The following is a 19399-nucleotide window of genomic DNA, read 5'->3' as shown; positions in this document are numbered from 1 at the left end:
CTTCATCCAAGTCATTGATATAGATTGTAAATAATTGTGGCCCCAGTACTGATCCCTGTGGCAATCCACTAGTTATAGTTTGCCATCCTGAAATTGACCCATTTATCCCAACTCGTTTCCTGATGGCTAACCAGTCTTCAATCGGGGATGACAGGGGAACGGGATTTAGTCCGAGTTAAGACATGAGCAGCAGTTTTGGATGACCTCACGTTTATGGAGGGTAAAACGTGGGAGAGCAGCCAGGACTGCACTGAATGGTCAAGTCTAGAGGGAGCAAAGGCATGAACGAGGGTTTCAGCAGCAGATGGGCTGAGACAGGAGCAAAGTTACAAAGGTGGATATAGGTGCTCTTAGTAATGGCATGATTATGAGGCCAGAATCTCATCTCAGGGTCAAATGTGACACGAAGATTGCAAACAGTCTGGTTTGTTCTCAAGCTGTTGCCAGGGAGAGGAATGAAATTGATAGCGAGGAAATGGCTTCAGTCCTCCAAATGCTTAGTTGGGAGTAAACTTCTGTTCATCCAGTACTGGACATCAGGTAAACACTCTGATAATTTAGCAACAGTGGAGGAGTCAAGAAGGGTGGTGGTGAGGTAGAGCTGGGTGTCATCAGCATACGTGTGAAAGCTAACACTTTCAGATAATGTCACCAAGGGGCAGCATGTAGATGAGAAAGGGACCATAGAATGTTATAACATATAAAAGACCATATCAGCTATCAAAACAGCAGGTGTTTTCTCTAGATTATCTACCAAGTCAAATTCTAGTTTACAGCTTGCTCCTCATATACTTTAATATTTCAGTTATGAATGAAGACTTGAGAAAATAGGGTTTTATTACATTTGAGAAAATTATGGAGTGGTTTGATAGATGTCTTCCATGATTATAAGAGGTCATGATAAGGTAAATAGTAATAGATTGTTTCATTTGGTCAGTGAGTAGGCAACGACAACACAAATTCAAGACAATGACAAAGATAATTCAAGGTGCGATCAAGAAAGAATCTGTACAGTGGAGTGATTAGAATGTGGAATTCTCCATCACAAACAACTATTGAAGCAGAGTTTATCTTTTTTTCAAAAAGTAGTTGTATAGTTTCTTGAGAAAAGGAATATTAAAAGGGAGTAAGGAAAGTTGGATCAGATTCTTATTTGGAAAACTCTCCTCACTCCCAAATACAGACTTGATAAGCAAAAGAGCCTGTTTTTGTTCATCAATGTTCTAAGAACAATCTGATATAATTTAACTGAAAGTACCAAGTAAACAAAAAATAAAAATATCAATTTTTATTTATCTAAGATGCTGTTGGGTGAAGTAATTGTTCAGCTGAGGTCTGGAGATCTTTTTCTTCATTCCTTGGTGATAATTCTGTTGGAAAGTAGCAGACACCAGATATATATGGTAATGTGCTGTAAACTCCGTAAGAATCAATCTACTGTCTCTCATATTGGAATTAGGGTTCTCATCTGTCTGTGACCTGTCAAAGAAGTTAAAATCAAAATTCAGTTTTTGATAGAAGAAATTATCTAATTTTAGCGAGTTCAGGAGTAGGTATCTTAACATTAACAAAAACATTCTCCACTGTGGTTCCATATAAGAAAGGTTTTATTTAAACACAGCAACTGCTAGAAATTGGTCTATTCTGTAGATTGCAAAAACACTGACAATTAAAAGGATGATATAAGGCCTAAAGACCACTTGTTTTGGGATACTTTTACTTTATTTTAAAGCCTTAATAATTAATGAAGAACTGAATGATATTAGAAGATACAAAGACTGTGACAAACATGACCATCATGGACAGATTTTGTTTCACTAAACATTATACACAAAAGAATATGGGTCATAACTTAAGCTTAACTCACTTACACCCAAAATTTCATGACCTTTTAAGCTCTGTAAAAGTAAATGGCTGGTCAATGCTCACACATAAATAATGGTTATTTGGATGTAACATTAGAAAAGGAGAAACAATTAATGGCCAGCCAGTGGGAAACGTAAGCTACAACACTGAGCGCTGCTGTGCTGGGGGGGGAGAGGTGGGGGGTGGGAGGAGGACCAGCGTGGAAGTTTGCCCCCGCACACGGGTGTGCACAATGAGAGCCCCCTGAGGCATCGAGCTGCCTCACGGAGCTGAAGATTTTTTAAATCAAAAATGAAAAACTTACAAATGTTAAAAACATGTCCCCTCATGTGACTCTGCCATATGAGGAGGGACAGGTTATAAAATGAGGCTTAAACATTTTTTTTAAATTCCTGTTGGAAACCTCATCCTGTCCGTGGATGAGTTTTCATAAAAAATCCAAAGGTCACTTGGCTTTTTCGCTCACCCGCCAACCAAATGGTTGGGCGGGCAGCAAAAATTCCAATTTGATTAATTGAATTGTCAGTAGGCATGCTGCCACCTCTTGCACATGCCTGCTGAGCGAAATATTGCGAGAGTGTGCGATAACTTCGGGACACTCGCCTGACGTCATCACGCACTATTTTACTCTAATTCGGGTCGGCCACACACCCGTCTGATGAGAGAAAAATTCTACCATAATGCTGTAACATTAACAGAGACCTGGCTCAAAAAAATGACAGGACTGGGAACTTAATGCTCCTGAATATAGGGTGTTCAAGAAAGATAGGGAAAGAGAGAAAAGAGGAGGGGTGACAGTATTGGTCAAGAAGAATATTATAGTGCTGGATGGAGAGGCTCTCCTAGAGGGGTCAAGAACAGAATCTGTGTGGTAAGACCTAATAAACAATAAAGGTATCATTAATAGAAAATAATTGAAAAGGGTGTTTTCAATAGGCCACCAATTAGTGGGAAAAATATAGAGGAAGGAATTTGCAAGGACGTTACAGAGAGTTACAAAAAATACAGAGTATTGCTGAAAAGAGACACGTTGCCAAAGCTTTTCATCTTGCACTCATAAGTACAACCACAAGGATGTCAATTTCAAACAATCACAACAATGTATACTACAGGAGAAAAGGCTGCTGATTGGTTGGCAAGTCGACTCTGATTGGTCAAGGCATTGCCATGGAGAAAGCAACAGGGAACTGTAGGCTCCCCATGTTTCCAGGTAATTCTAGGCACATAACTTTACCGTATTCCTTTTACTTGCAGATTACAGATCTCTGCTTATCAATGTATGTTGCTTCTAGCAAGCGTAAATGAGCCATATTATGAGCTTGACTAATTATCTTAAATTGGTTGCTCATGCAACTATTAGCACACTCAAGATTGGGCAGCACTTGCTGAACAAGCATGAAATCGCATCTAACAGATATTTTGTTTTGGGTTTTGCAAGGTCCATGATTGCTAAGCAAGTGCTGTGCAATCGTGAGTGCACCAATAGCTACATTAACAGACAATTTAAGATAATCAGTTGAGCTCATAACATGACTCATTTATGCCTGCTCAAAGCATCATACATGCAAGGACCCGTTGTCCGCAAACAAAAGAAATATGCCTAAGCCCCTTGTGGCTTTGTTTAATTACCCAGAAGTATGGGTAGCCTTTGGTCCTCTGTTGCTTTCTCCATGGTAACGCCTCAGCCAATCAGAGTTAACTTGCCAACCAATCAGAACCCTTTTCTTCTCCAGTATAAATTGCTGTGATCATTTAAAGTTTGGCATTCTTGCATTTGTCCTGATGGGTGCAAGTTGAAAAGATTCAGCAACATGTCTCTCTTTTCAGCAATATTCAAGTTCTGTACTACCCAACGACTATTTAAATACAGAGTAGTTATAATGGGGGACTTTAATTATCCTAATATAGACTGGGATAGTAGTAACGTAAAGATCAGAGAGGGGGAAGTTTCTGAAGTGTTTTCAGGATATTATTTAGACCAGTATGTTTCCGGGCCAACAAGAAAGGAGGTATTGCTGGATCTGGGTCTAGGGAATGAAGAGTCGGTTATGTGAATCAAGTGGTAGTAGTCTGGCAGGCATGATCATAGTAACATAAGGTTTAGGTTAGCCACGGAAAAGATCAAGGAGCAATCCAGAGTAAAGTTAATTATTTGGGGTGAGAAAGGATCTGGGTTCAGGTAAACTAGAACCAAAGATCGTCAGGCAAAGCTATAATGGAAATAAGCTGCCTTTAAAAAGGAGATGGTTTGGATACAATCGAGGTACATTCCCACAAAAAAGGCAAGACAAACAAATTCAGAGCTCGTTGGATGATGAAAGAGATGGAGAATAAGATGATGCAGAAAAAGCGTGTTTTCAAAAAGATGTCAGGTTGATTATACAAGTGAGAACCATGTTGAATATAGAAAGTTTAGAGGTGAAGTGAAAAAGAGCAGGTATGAGAACAGACTGGCAGCTAAAATAAAAGGGAATTCAAAAGTCTTCTATGTGCATGTAAATAATAAAATGGTAGTAAAAGGGTGCGGCTAATTAGGGATCAAACAGGGGATTTATGCATGGAGGCAGAGAGTATGGCTGAGATACTACTAAATGGGTAACTCTGCATCTGTTTTTACCAAGGAAGAAGATACTGTCAAAGTCAGAGTGCAAGGGGATGTAGGTGAGACATTGAATGGGTTAAAATTGCTAAAGAGGAGAAATTAGAAAGGCTGGCTGTATTTAAAGATAAGATATCACCAGGACCGGATGAGATGTATCCGAGGATACTGAGAAAAGTAAGGATGGAATTTGTGCAAGCTCTGGGAATAACCTTCCAATACTCCTTAGATACAGGGTTGGTGCCAGAGGACTGGAGAACTGCAAATATTACACACTTGTTCAAAAAAGGATGTAAGAATAAGCCCAGCAACCAAAGGCCAATCAGTTTAACCTCTGTGGCGGGAAAATGTTTTGAAATGATAATCCAGGACAAAATTAACATTCACTTGGACAAGTGTGGGTTAACTAAGAAAAGCCAACACATGGTTGTTAAAGTTAAACCATGTTTAGTTAATTTGGTTGAGTTTTTGAGGACCTAACAGAGAAGGTTAATGTATTGTACAAGGACTTCCAAAGGCTTTTCATATAGTTTCACACTTTTGATAAAGTAGCAAGCTTGTCCAAGCAAAGGAAAAAGGGGCATTGGCAGCAAAGGCACAAAGTTGGCCTAATGACAGGAAATAGAGAGTGGTGTTGAAGTGTTGTTTATCAGGCGAAAGTATAAAATGGGGTTTCCCAGGGGTCAAACTGCGGTTTTTCTTGACCTACATTAGTTACTTGGGGGCTGATTAGCTCAGTTGGATAGATAGCTAATGTGTGGTTCAGAATAATACCAACAGTGCAGGTTTGATTCCTGCTCTGGCTGAGGTGGACTTGGGGCCTGCCTCCTCGCCCTGCCATTGAGAATGGAAGACAATGGCAACCACCATTGCCAAAACAATGGCTCAGGGTGAAGCATCAGACAAATGAACCAAGGACCTGCCTTCGGGCTGAAGACCCATGACAAGGCAGGGCACAATTTCAACACTTGAGGAGGACATAGACAGGCTAGTGGTATGCACAGACATGGGGAAGATGAAATTTAATGCAATGAAGTAATACATTTTGATAGGAAGAATGAGGAGAGGCAATATAAAATACAGTTAAAATATTAAAAGGGGGTGCAGGAGCAGAGAGACATGGGAGTACATCCAGACAAATAGTTGAGGTGGCAGGACAGGTTGAGAAAGTAGTTAACAAGGCACACAGGAGCCCAGCTTTATAAATCGTGGCATTGAGTACAAAAGCAAGGCAGTTACAGTAAACCCTTACGCAACACTGACTTGACCTCAACTAGGGTAGTGTGTCCAATTCTGGACACCGCACTTTAGACAGGATGTGAAGGCTTTAGAGAGGGTGCAGGAAAAAATTTATGATAATAGTTCCAGAGATTTGGGACTTCAGTCACGTGGATAGTTTGGAGAAGTTGGGATTATTTTCCTTAGAGAGGAGAAGAAGGAAAAAAGAACATTTTGCATTTATCTCACGCTTTTCACAACCACCACATTGTACAGCCAATGCAGTACTTTTCAATTGTAATGCAGGAAATCTGGCTGCCAATTATGCGCTAAGGAAACTCCCACAAACAACAATGTGATAAATGACCGGATAATCTATTTTTGTAATGTTGATTGAGGGATAAGTATTAGCCAGGACAACAGGGATAACTCCCCTGCTCCTATTCAAAATGGTGCCACAGAATCTTTTACATCCACCAGAGCAGGCAGATGGTGCTTCAGTTTACCATCTCAACTGAAAAATGGCACCTCCAACAGTGCAGCACACTCAGTACTGCACCGGTGTAACAGCCTTGATTTTTGTGAAGTGGCACTTGAACCCAGAACCTTATGATGCAGAGGCAAAAGTGCTACCAACTAAGCCACAGCTAACAATGGTCGGGAGAAGGTTGAAAGGAGATTGGATAGAAGTGTTCAAAATCATGAGGGATCTGGACAGAATGGATAACAGGAACTGTTCCCATTGACAGAAGGGTCAAGAACCAGAAGACACCAATTTAGGATGAGTGGCAAGAAAACTAAAGGCAACATGAAGAAATTTTTTTTAAGCAGTGAGTAGATTGGACCTGGAATGTACTGCCTGAGAGTGTAGTGAGGCAGATTGGAAATTGTGGCTTTCAAAAGGCAATTAGATAATTATTTGAAGAGAAAGAAATTTCAGGGCTGCAGGGAAAGGGCAGGGCAGTGAGATTAGCTGAGTAGCTCTTGCAAAGGACCAGCACAGACATGATGGGCCTAATGGCCTCCTTCTGTGCTGTAACCATCCTATGATGCCATTGGAGGACACCTGGTGTGGAATCGACACCTTCAGGAGAGGAGGGAATAAATCAGTAAGAAAAGAAAACTGCTTTGGGCTTGGCAATGGTTTGGTGGATTAAATATTTATTTCAATTTTAAGTGGTAAATGATTTACCCTCCTGCCTCCAACTAAAAGAGTCTGTTATGGACATTTTTCAAAGACAAATATTGTTCAAGCGATCTTGCGCTAGGTTTCCTTGAGTGTTTTACTTCAATTTTAGAATTTTAGAGTTTGAAAACTGCAATTTAGAAAGAAGCCATGTCAGGATATGTGACCTTGAGGATCTGTCCTGCATTGTTTCTAATTTTCATCATACTATTCTTCACTCCTGAAAAAAAAAATTCCAATTAAAAGTTGTTTTGAAGTTAGAAAGAACAAACATAATTATTTAAATTTATAGCCTAACATAATCGTTATGAGTGAAGGTGGCTATTGCAATAACTTTAATTCTGATTTGTTCAAATTCACCCTGCAATTTGAGAGGAAAAAGCCGGAATCAGATGTAACGGTATTACAGTTGAATAAAGGCAACTACAGAGGCATGAGGGAGGAGCTGGCCAGAATTGACTGGGAGATGAGCCTAGCAGGAAAGACACTGGAACAGCAATGGCAGGAGTTTCTGGGAGTAATTCAAAAATTCAACCCTAGGAAGAAGAAGCATACTAAAGGGAGGACGAGGCAACCATGGCTGACAAGGGAAGTCAGGGACAGCATAAAAGCTAAAGAGAAAGCATACAATGCAGCGAAGAGCAGCGGGAAACCAGGGGATTGGGAAGCCTGCAAAGACCAACAGAGGACAACTAAAAAAGAAATGAAGAGGGAGAAGATTAAATATGAGGGTAAACTAGCCAGTAATATAAAAGAAGATTGCAAGAGTTTTTTTAGATATATAAAGGGTAAGAGAGAGACAAAAGTGGACATTGGGCGGCTGGAAAATGACGCTGGAGAAGTAGTAATGGGGAACAAAGAAATGGCGGAGGAACTGAATAGGTACTTTGTGTCAGTCTTCACGGTGGAAGACACGAGTAACATCCCCAAAGTTCAAGAGAGTCAGAGGGCAGAGCTGAGTATGGTGGCCATTACCAAGGAGAAGGTGCTAGGAAAACTGAAAGGTCTGAAGGTGGATAAATCACCTGGACCAGATGGATTACACCCCAGAGTTCTGAAGGAGATAACTGAAGAGATAGTGGAGGGGTTAGTGGTGATCTTTCAGGAATCACTGGAGTCAGGGAGGGTCCCAGAAGACTGGAAAATCACTAATGTAACCCTCCTGTTTAAGAAGGGAGTGAGGCAAAGATGGGAAATTACAGGCCAATTAGCCTGACCTTGGTCATTGGTAAGATTTTAGAGTCCATTATTAAGGATGAGATTTCAGAATGCTTGAAAGTGCATGGTAAAATAGGGCAAAGTCAGCATGGTTTCATCAAGGGGAGGTCATGCCTGACAAATCTGTTAGAATTCTCTGAGGAGGTAACAAGTAGGTTAGACAAAGGAGAGCCAATGGATGTTATCTGCTTGGACTTACAGAAGGCCTTTGACAAGGTGCTGCACAGAAGGCTGCTGAGTAAGATAAGAGTCCATGGTGTTAGAGGCAAGGTATTAGCATGGATAGAAGATTGGCTGTCTGGCAGGAGGCAGAGAGTGGGGATAAGGGGGTCCTTCTCAGGATGGTGGCCGGTGACTAGTGGAGTTCTGCAGGGGTCAGTGTTGGGACCATAACTTTTCACTTTATACATTAATGATCTAGATGAAGGAACTGAGGGCATTCTGGCTAAGTTTGCAGATGATACAAAGATAGTTGGAGGGACAGGTAGTATTGAGGAGGCGGGGAGGCTGCAGAAGGATTTGGACAGGTTAGGAGAATGGGCAAAGAAGTGGCAGATGGAATATAACGTGGGGAAGTGTGAGTTCATGCACTTTGATAGGAAGAATAGAGGCATAGACTATTTTCTAAATGGGGAGAGAATTCAGCAATCTGGAGTGCAAAGGGACTTGGGAGTCCTAGTCCAGGTTTCTCTTAAGGTTAACTCGCAGGTTGAGTTGGTAGTTAGGAAGGCAAATGCAAAGTTAGCATTTATTTCGAAAGGACTAGAATATAAAAGCAGGGATGTGCTGCTGAGGCTTTATAAGCCTCTGGTCAGACCACATTTAGAATATTGTGAGCAATTTTGGACCCCGTATCTCAGGAAGGATCTGCTGGCCCTGGAGAGGGTCCAGAGGAGGTTCAGGAGAACGAACCCAGAAATGAAAGGCTTAATAAATGAGGAACATTTGAGGACTCTGGGTCTATACTCGATGGAGTTTAGAAGGATGAGGGAGGATTTGATTGAAACTTACAGAATACTGAAAGGCCTGGATAGAGTGGACGTGGGGAAGATGTTTCCATTAGTAGGAGAGACTAGGACCCAAGGGCACAGCCTCAGAGTAAAGGGAAGACCTTTTAGAACAGAGATGAGGAGAAATTTCTATAGCCGGAGACTGGCGAATCTATGGAATTCATTGCCATAGAAGGCTGTGGATGCCAGGTCATTGAGTGTATTTAAGACCGAGATAGATAGGTTCTTGATTGGTAAGGGGATCAAAGATTACGGGGCAAAAGCGGGAGAATGGAGTTGAGAAACTTATCAGCCATGATTGGATGGCGGAGCAGACTCGATGAGCCGAATGGCCTAATTTCTGCTCCTATGTCTTATGGTCTTATAGAAGGTTCACCCAATACATTTAAACTTGATAAAAAGTAGCTGACTCACAGGGACAGAAGCACAAAGTCATAAGTAGTGACCGATAAATGGACATTGCTCTACTGTGTGATTCTGCCATGAGGAAAGATTACTATTTAGCTAAATAAGATGGTCAGATAACATTCCAAAATGGGGTACTACATGCAAGTTTCAACTGTAAAATTAAGAGTCAGGTTACTTTACCTGCAGAAGACAACACTGTAATAAGAGGGAGGATTTTCACTGGGAGGGGGCTGACAGATTCCATTGTAATCATTTACAATTGGTGGTGGTTCAGGAAAATAAGGTGGTGGTGGTGGAAGGACCAGCACAGAGTTATCTGAATGAAAGCAAGAATGTCTATCCAGTTAACACATTTAATACAGAATTCTAATTCAAGCAAGACATCATTTTGCATTTATATGACATCTTAAACGTTTTTTAAAAAAACATCGAAACTGCTTCAGAGATGAGCAAAAGGAAAACATATATCATGACAGGTTTAGGGGAGCGGACCAAAAGCTTAGTCAAAAATAGATTCAAAGAACATTTTTTGAAAAGGATTTGAAAAGTGGCAAGGTTTACTGAGGGAATTTCAGAGATTAGGCGTGAGACTAATTGACGCTTTGTCATCAATGGCAGAGTGAAAGGAGAGGGATGGGGCAAGTGTACAAAAAGGCCAGCATCATAAGAATGGAATGTGTCAGGGAGCAGGGTTACACCAAGCCAAGAAAGCAAAAAAGAGGAAATAGATGGCTGAAGGAGATTGCTGAGAGAAGGGAGAACCTATTGCTAGAGACATAGTCTCATTGAGGGGGAGTGTGGAGGAGGACTTCTTGGCTGAATTCCAGGCACAGGTTAAGAAGATCACAATCAGAGGACATTAGTCTTTACTTAAGTTAGGGCCATTAAAGGCTGTGAGAAAGGATAGAGCTGAACTGGAGGGAATCTAACAAAACATTTCCAGAATGATGGATTTAGAAAAAAGGAAGATGCGACAATAGTCAGCAGGGATCGAAAGGTCAACACCAGGCATTTTGAGGGGGCAGGGGTGTGATAACATTGTTTGTAAAGGATTCAAGGGTGGTGCCCGAGGAAAAGGAACCACTGACAACGTGATTGAGCATGGTAGCCAAGAATGGGAGTTGGGTGAGAAGGAAATCGAGGGAGCAGGAGATGCATCACTTTGACTGGTGCTGCTTGGAGGTGAAGATCATCAGGGTGGGAGATAACAGAGGCAGTTTGAACACATAGTCTTAATTTTAGTTTACAAAGAGAGTTGCAAACTTCTCATATTTGATGTTTTTGATGGTGAAGGAAGGGGAAGATGCTTTTAAACGAGAGCTTGGTTGTGGGAAAATTTGAACCTGTAGTTCGGTTTTGAGGGAAAGTCAAGGTTTCTTCACATCCCTCATCAGCCAATAAAACAGTTTAACAGGCCAATTAAGAACAGCTCATTAGGTCTGGTTGTCTCCATTGGTAACATCACAGAAGAACAAACTCTGGACAAAGAAAACATCATGGCTTAATTAAAAAAAGTACACAAGATAATTATTCAGTTTTGTGGAGATTTTAAAAAATGAAATATATCTTCTCTGTATTAAAGTCTTGCATCTAGCATGTACTTCTTCCACACATATACTTCCTATATTATGTACATTGCACATGGGTGTCACAATTCTGTCATGCTTCAAAATGCATTTAAATTGAGAATTGTTCTGATCTTTACTTTACAAGTTCCTCCAACACTAGGTGGCACTGTTGCTCATTCAAGCGATGTTAACTTCATTTTTCTAAGTGACACTGTACATTAGGTTAACAATGTATTTAAATGCCGAGAAACTTGCAACTTTTAAGGGAAGTGCAAATAAACATTTTAAGTAGAGAAAGATGCTATTTATAAAGCACTTGCACTTACCAAAGCCTTTTACAGCCAATGAAGAACTTTTGAGTGTCATCGCTGCTGTAAAATTGGGAAATATTTGTAATAGACCTTCCGCTCAAACAAAAATGTTGCAAGAAGTAGCAGAGGTATTGCAAGAGCTGTGTGTCGCTCCTTTAGATCCATCTAATTCTCCATCCGTCAGCCATGGTCACAAACTCAGTAAGTTAAAAATGCTTCATGAACTGTTAACTTTTGTCTGCCTGTCAATGTTCCATGAATGGACACATCTGGTCAACAAACCATGAGGGATACCAGCAGATATGTTTTGAATTCCTCTAACAAAAAAGAGTCAATATATGAGGGATTGAATTATTTCCTTTGCGTTCTAATCTTCTTTTCAGCTACCTCTGTGGACCTGCCCCTCACAGCATTTCAGGAAGTCAGGCTGACTATCCTCCCATGACCTAACTTGGCACCAACAATGACATTCACTCCATCAGTCCATCTTGAGTTCCAGCTCAAGGGCTGCGTCTAAAACACCCCAGAGTGCTATTATTTTCTAAAATAGTTAGCACTTAAAATACTTATCGCATAAAGGAGAAGAAATAATTCACAGAATTATTACAGTGCAGAAGGAGGCTATTTGTCCCATCGTGTCTGCACCGGCTCTCTGAATGAGTAACTCACCTGATGCCATTCACCCACCTGCTCCCTGTAACCGTACACATTCTTCCTTTTCATAATTCCCTTTTGAATGCCTCATTGAATCTGCTTCCACCACAATCTCAGGGACTGCATTCCAGATCATAACCATATGCCGTGTGAAAAAGATTTTGCTCATGTTACCATTGCATCTTTTGCCAATTACTTTAAGTCTGTGCCCTCTCATTCTTGATCCTGAGTGGGAACAGTTTCTCCCTATCTTCTCTGTCCAGGCTCCTCATGATTTTGAATACCTACGTCAAATTTCCTTTCAGCCTCTCCTCTCCAAGAGAAACAGTCCCAACTTCTCCAATCTATCATCATAAATGAGGATACATTCTCATGAATCTTTTCTATGCTCTCTCTAATGTCCTCACATCTTTTCTAAAGTAAGGTACCCAGAACTGGACACAATACTCTAGCTGAGGCCGAACCAGTGTGTTATACAAATTTGAGATAACCTCCTTGCTTTTGTACTCTATACCCCTATTAATAAAGCCTAGGATACTGTATGTTTTATTAACCACACTCTCATCCTGTCCTGCCACCTTCAATGATTTATGCACATATACATACAGGTCCCTTTAGAATTGTACCCTTTATTTTATATTGTTTCTCCATGTTCTTCCTACCAAAATGAAACATTTCATATTTCACCGCTTTGAACTTCATCTGCCACTTGCCCACCCATTCCACTAACTTGTATATGTCCTTTTGAAGTTCTACACTCTGCTCACAGTTCACAACACTTCCAAGTTTTGTATCATCCACAAATTTTGAAATTGTGCCATGTACATCAAGGTCTAGGTCATTAATATATATCAGAAAGAGCAAGGGTCCCAACACTGACCCTTGGGGAACACCACTACAAACCTTCCGTCAGTCCAAAAGACATCCATTAACAATTATTCTCTGGGGAGAATTTTCTCCCTGTCGGGCAGGCTGGCGATGCAGCTGATCGCCACTCACAAACGGCTACATGCCACCATTTTACGTGAGCGGGCCGATTAAGGCCCGCCCAGCGTGACGCACACCCAGAAGTGCTCAGCGCTACCTGTGTGGGCAGGGGAGGAGGGAGAGTCGGGGTCTGCACTCTTTCGCACATGCGCGCAAAAGAGCACAGAAATCTCTGAGGCACAGAGCTGCCCCAGGGAGATTACTTGATTATGAAAAGTTGAAAAAAAAATACAAAAAAAATTCAGACATGTCCCCTCATGTGACAGTGTCACATGAGCTGGGACATGCCAATGAATTTTGATAAAAAAATGTTATTAAACTTATAAACCCTTCATGAAACCTCATCCTGCCCATGGATGAGGTTCCATGAAAAATGTGAAGGCCACCTGGGCTCTTCACCTCCCCGCCAACCTTAAGGTTGGCAGGCACAATGACTTTAATAAGGTGATTAATCGCCTTAACAGGCCTTTGACAGTTCGGGCGACTCCAGTGTGCACCTGCCAAACTGAAGATCGGAATGACGCGTGGTGACGTCAAGACACCCGCCCAACGTCACCACGTGTCATTTTATGCGTTGGCGTGCGGGGGCCCCTCTGTTTCCTGTTACTCAGCTAATTTTGCATCTTTGTTGCTACTGTCTCTTTTATTCCATGAGCTTTAACTTTGCTCTTAAGTCTGTTGTGTGGCACTATATCAAATGCCTTTTGGAAATTCATGTACACCACATCAACAACATTACCTTCATCAACCCTCTGTACCTCTTCAAACAGCTCCAGCAAGTTAGTTAAACACGATTTTCTTATGAAATCCATGCTGGCTTTCCTTAACTAACCTCCATTTGTCCAAGTGGCTTAATTTTGTCCCGAATTATTGTTTCTAGCAATTTCCCCACCACCAAAGTTAAACTGATTGGTCTGTCGTTGCTGGGCTTACCTTTCCACCCTTTTTTGTACAAGGGTGTAACATTTGCAATTCTCCAGTCCTCTGGAACAAACCCAGAGTCTAAGAAAGGCTGGAAATTATGGCCAGTGCCTCCACAATTCCCACTCTCACTTCCCTCAATACCTTTGGATGTATCTCATTCAGTCCTGATGCCTTATCAATTTTGAGTACAGACAACTTATCCAACACCTCCTCATTATTAACTTTAAATCCTTCTAGCGTATTAATTACCTTCTCTTTTACCATGACCTGGGTAGCATCTTCTTCCTTGGTACAGACAGATGCAAAGTATTCAGTGAATTTCACTAGCTTGATATCATACAAAACAATTGTATTTGTTTTTATGCGCAATGTTTAACGCATATGGAAAACACAAGTTGATAAAACCAAATTAGGAGCCTGAAATTTTAGCACATGCTCATTAAACTACTTGATCCATTCCCAACCCATTTACACCAAGTTAGAAGAGGGGGAAATGGAACTCTGTACAAACACATCAAGCATTCTTATGCTAACACTGAAAGAACCCAATTTCACCTCACATAATCCAGGTGGAAAAGATGGTGGTTACTACATTCTTATCAAAGCACATAATGGTTTGTAGACCAGATGCATGCTTTCATAGCACATTGACAGGCACACAATAGTTCACAATTTGTAAAGCATTTTTGACTTACTGAGGTTTCTGTCCATGGCAGAAGGTTGAAGAATTAGATGGAGCTAAAGGAAGGTTACACAACTCTTGTAAGCACTCTGCTACTTCTTACAACACTGAGAGGAAGACCTATTACAAATATCGCCCTACATTAAAGCAGTAACTGCACTCAAAAATTCACCATTGGCTGTAAAATGATTTCGGGTGTGCAATTACTCTACAAATACCAAATTTTCTTCATTACTTACTACAGCTTAATTATCCACTTTTGGAAGGTGCAATGGTGTATAACTCACAGGTAAGCGCCAACTTTCATCATTTTACTTACCTATTGCAATTTGACATGTTCCTGATCTATGTGGGTGTTGATTATTTCCAGATGTACATTCTTCCTCTGCACTTAAAACTACCTTCTTTTTGACATGGGAAATTAGTAAGAAGCAAATACCAATAAACGTTACCACTGGACCCATGATTTGTAAGAACAGCAGTTTACATTTCTCATTTCCATTAGTTTTACTAATTATATGGAATCTTTCGTCTTCCATGGTGCCAGGGCAGGTGATAGCCCAAACTCCAATCATCGTTAACAGCACTCCGCTAAAACAAAAGAGGACACCAAAGATGAGGAAATGGGCAAAAGTGTCCTGTTCGCTGCAAGAAAGAAAGCACCGTTGATCTGCTGAGTAGACCAGCTGTCTCAGATTGATTAGAGTTCTGGATCTTGATAGCAGTATGAATACCAAGGCAATACCACATAAACTTGGTCCAGTTGCCTTTAGGATCACATTGCAGCTGCCACCATTATGATCACAAGACTGGAACCCAAAGGTAGCAATAATGACTCCAGCAGATAAAAATGAAACCCCAAATATGAATAGAGAGAATCCCGTTTTATAAGAGCTTCTATCTCCCTCCATTCTCTCCAACGTTGGAAGGGTATGCATTATCAACTTCTCAGGATTGAAATGTTCTTCTTTAATCTGATGTGGCTGAACCTGTGAATTTAATTAGATACTGTAGCAAGTTTTGTTTTAGCATGTATGATATCAAACATCATAATCATTCTGCCTCTAAAATACAGTATGGGTACCACTCTTCATTAACAACCAGCCAATTAAAGCTGGAAATACTCAGCAAGCCAGGCAGCATGACTAGAGAGTGAAAAACAGTTAACATTTTAGGACACTGACCTTTCATCACCTAGTCAAGTTTAATTTCAGATTTTCAGCATCCATGGTATTTTGACTTTGTTTTAGACTATTAATTAAATGTTGTAAATTAATTATATTTTTTGTGAATTAACATCTGCAGTATTGAAGGAATGCTGCAGAATTACAAACTTTAGGATCAGATGTTAAACTGAGGCCAAGTCTCCATGTTCAGATGGATATAAAGAACAAAAGAAATAGGAGCAGGAGTAGACCATATGGTCCATTGAGCCTGCTCTACCACACACTATGATCATGGCTGATCTTCAGCTTCAACTCCACACTCCTGCCTACTCTCCATATCCCTTGATTCCTTGAGAGACCAAAAATCTGTCTGTCTCAGCCTCAAATATATTCAATGATGGAGTATAAAGAGTGAAAGATTGCAGAGCTCTGAGATTCAGAGGGATCTGGGTGTCCTACCACATGAATCACATGTACAGCAAGTAATTAGAAAAGCTAACAGAATGTTATCGTTTATTGTGAGGGGAATTGATTATAAAAGTAGGGAGGTTATGCTTCATTTGTTCAGGAGACTGGTGAGACCACATCTGGAGTATTGTGTATAGTATTGGTCTCCTTATTTAAAGAAAGATATAAATGCATTAGGCGCAGTTCAGAGAAGGTTTACTAGACCAGGAATGGGTGGGTTGTCTTTTGAGGAAAGGTTGGGCAGGTTAGGCTTGTATCCACTGGAGTTTAGAAGAGTAAGAGGTAACTTGATCAAAACCTTTAAGATCCTGAGGTGGCTTGACAGAGTGAATGTGGAGAGGATGTTTCCTCTTGTGGGAGAATCTAGAACTAGGGGGTCACTGTTTAAAAATAAGGGGTCACCCATTTAAGACAGAGAGGGGAAATTATTTCTCTCAGGTGGTTGTGAGTCTTTGGAACTCTTCCTCAAAAGGCAGAGCTAGGTAAGTTCTTGATTAACAAGGGGGTGAAAGGTTATTGGAAGTAGGCAGGAGGTTACAATCAGATCAGCCAGGATCTTATTGAATGGCAGAGCGCCCTACTCCAGCTCCTAGTTCGTCTGTTTATATGTATGAAGAACACTCTTGGGTAGAGAATTCCAAATATTCGCATTCCTTTAAGTGAAGAAACTTCACCTTATCTCTGTCCGAAATGATCGGCCCCTTATCTTGAGACTGTGTCACCGTGTTCCAGATTCCCCATTCAAAGGACTCTGTAGCACGTTCATGAAGAAAAGAGAAGTTTCCTTATGTCCTGGCCAATATTTATTCCTCAACCAACACCACCAAGCAAATTAAATGGTCATTCTTCTCCTTGGAACATGCTGCCTGAGGGGGTGGTAGAGGCAGAAACCCTCACAACATTAAAGAAGTATTTAGATGTGCACTTGAAATGCCATAGCACACAGGGTTATGGGCCAAGTGCTAGAAAATTGGATGAGAATAGATAGGTGCTTGACAGCTGGCACGGACACAATGAAACGAAGGGCCTGTTTCTGTGCTGTATAACCCTATGACCCTATGAAAAGTAATTTACTGAAGCACTTTGGGATATCCTGAGGACATGAAAGGTGTTATGTGAATGCATGACCCTTCTTTTAACAGTTCTGCAAAAATTAAAAGTTTACATCCCAAACATATTATCAACATAAAAGTAGGTTATCATCCTGATCACGTGGCATGGTACAGCTCTACCAAACATGAACATTTTGATAATGATTAACTTCTAGTTATTCTTACGTCAACCATTGCTGATTTAATTAACCTATTTCAATGTGTCTGCTACAAAACAAGGTCACCCTAGCAGCTTGTAAATTAGAAACCACCAAAAATGTACTAAATATTGCTGGCTTTCCTGAAAAAAATCATTTCCCATTATTGCATTCCTCATTAATGCAAAAAAAATGAAATGGAATCACACACAATCTGTACGAAACAAAGGAAACCAATTCAAACCATAACATGCTGAAAATGTTGACCAGAATGCTTAGTATAAGGAAGTTCCAGGAAGTCCATGCAGCTACACATTGCTTGCCTTTCTAGTGTACAATTCCCCAAAGGGAGTAGGAGGCAGCTGCCTGTCCAAAGCAAGTCAAAGGGAGGTTATTTCATAAATGTGAGCCATCTTTGTCTCTTCCTGCAGTCTCCAAAAATATTCATGCAATTGAAGGCATGACAAATATGAATGTGGCTGTCAGAATTTGTGGGTAATTTGTGCTCTGGTCCTCAAAGCCTCATCAGTTCCATTATTCCTTAAACTATACTGAAAAAAATAATGAAAATTGAAACAAGCTGAAAATAAGTGGAAACATTTACTGTTAGTTTTGATATCAAGTGCAAGTTCTTCTACATACTCCCTTTTTGTTATAAATCCATTGTTTTTTTGGGCATTAACATTTTCAGAGCAAAGTTAAAAACTATCTCTTACAATTTTTCATAGCATAGCTTGCTACTTTATCTATATATTCTTTAATGGAGCTTTTGATGTGTAACTAGACTGTGAAAAGTCTGGTTCACAAAGTGGTCAGGGAAAGGATGAGCCCAGTGGCAAGACTATAGAATTTGTAGCGGAAGGGCAAAACCAGCCAGAGAAAATTATAAGGCAGACAAGCAATTGAAAACACAAAGTCAATGTTTGAGATGTGAGTGCTGAGGTGGCACTGATTTGGGTTTTGTGGATAATATCACCAAGGGGCAACGTGTAGATGAGAGGAGCAAGGATGGGCACAATGCAGCAGTGGGAAGAGAATTGATAGAATTGATAGATAGACAAGAGTGAAAACAAGTACTTGAGGCCCAACAGAGAGGTGTTGAAGTAGGATGGTGTGATTAACTTTCCGAGGAGTGTAGAGAGATTGAGTAGGAATAAGACACCATGGTCAGTAAACTGTGATAAACTTTGGGGAATGGGTGGAATCCAGATTGGAGGAATACAAAACAATGAGTTTCAGGAGGGGTGGGAGGGGATGGGTCAGGGAGGCGACCACATATCCAAGGACATGGGGAAGAGAGATTGTGCATGGAGCAATAGTCAGCAAGAATGGAGGGATACAGTGCATGTTCTATTGTAAAAGGATGGGAATGATGTGCTTTTAAAGGAGAGTGGGAATACTGCCCAAAGAGAGGGAACTATTCACAATATCAATTAAGGCATGTTGATTGACCAGGGTATGTGGGATTGGGGTCATAGGAGCATGAGGTAGGACTCAGGAATGAGATATAGCATGGAAGTAGTAACAACAATTTGCATTTACATCATATTTATCCTAGTAAAATGTTCCAAAGCCCTTCACAGGAGTGATCAAACAAAGTTTGACACCAAACCACACAAGGAGATATTATTTCAGATCACCAAAATCTTGATAAAGGAGGTAGATTGTGAGGAGAGTCTTAAAGGAGAAAGATGAAAGTGGAGAGGTCTAGGGAGGGAATTCCAGAGCTTGGAGCCGAGACAAATGAAGGTACAACCACCAAAGGTGGAGTGAGAAAATTGGGGAAGCACAACAAACTGGAGATGGAGGAGTGGAGAGATCTTAATGGGTTGTAGGTCAGCAGAAAGTTACAGAGATATGGAAACGATTTTATAACAAGGATGAG

General features: G+C 40.7%; 2 protein-coding genes across 2 annotated transcripts; both read right to left on the bottom strand.

Moving 5' to 3' along the window:
- Positions 1-1145: 1145 nt before the first annotated feature.
- On the bottom strand, positions 1146-11463 carry LOC121276903 (transmembrane protein 171-like). The gene is made up of 3 exons (XM_041185540.1): positions 11400-11463; positions 9686-9821; positions 1146-1479 (listed from the first exon to the last, which is right to left on the bottom strand). Exons 1-3 carry the CDS (start codon positions 11437-11439, stop codon positions 1293-1295), a joined length of 363 nt encoding a protein of 120 aa, XP_041041474.1. The 5' UTR covers positions 11440-11463; the 3' UTR covers positions 1146-1292.
- Positions 11464-14942: 3479 nt separating this feature from the next.
- On the bottom strand, positions 14943-15569 carry LOC121276800 (transmembrane protein 171-like). The gene has a single exon (XM_041185344.1). The coding sequence runs from the start codon at positions 15567-15569 to the stop codon at positions 14943-14945; it is 627 nt and encodes a 208-aa protein (XP_041041278.1).
- Between the last annotated feature and the right edge of the window lie 3830 nt (positions 15570-19399).

This window comes from Carcharodon carcharias, chromosome 4 (assembly GCF_017639515.1).
Source record: "Carcharodon carcharias isolate sCarCar2 chromosome 4, sCarCar2.pri, whole genome shotgun sequence".
Classification (NCBI taxonomy): domain Eukaryota; kingdom Metazoa; phylum Chordata; class Chondrichthyes; order Lamniformes; family Lamnidae; genus Carcharodon; species Carcharodon carcharias.
The sequence above is the reverse complement of the archived record's forward strand: the minus strand, read 5'-3'. Positions and strand labels throughout refer to the sequence as shown.

Coding starts and splice junctions, on each gene's coding strand:
- LOC121276903 (XM_041185540.1), bottom strand. CDS start 11,439: ATGACACTCAAAAGTTCTTCATTGGCTGTAAAAGGCTTTG. Junction 9,822..11,399: donor ATTGGCTGTAAAAGGCTTTG/GTAAGTGCAAGT, acceptor GCTTTCATTCAG/ATAACTCTGTGCTGGTCCTT. Junction 1,480..9,685: donor TACAGTGTTGTCTTCTGCAG/GTAAAGTAACCT, acceptor CTTCTTTGACAG/GTCACAGACAGATGAGAACC.
- LOC121276800 (XM_041185344.1), bottom strand. CDS start 15,569: ATGCATACCCTTCCAACGTTGGAGAGAATGGAGGGAGATAGAAGCTCT.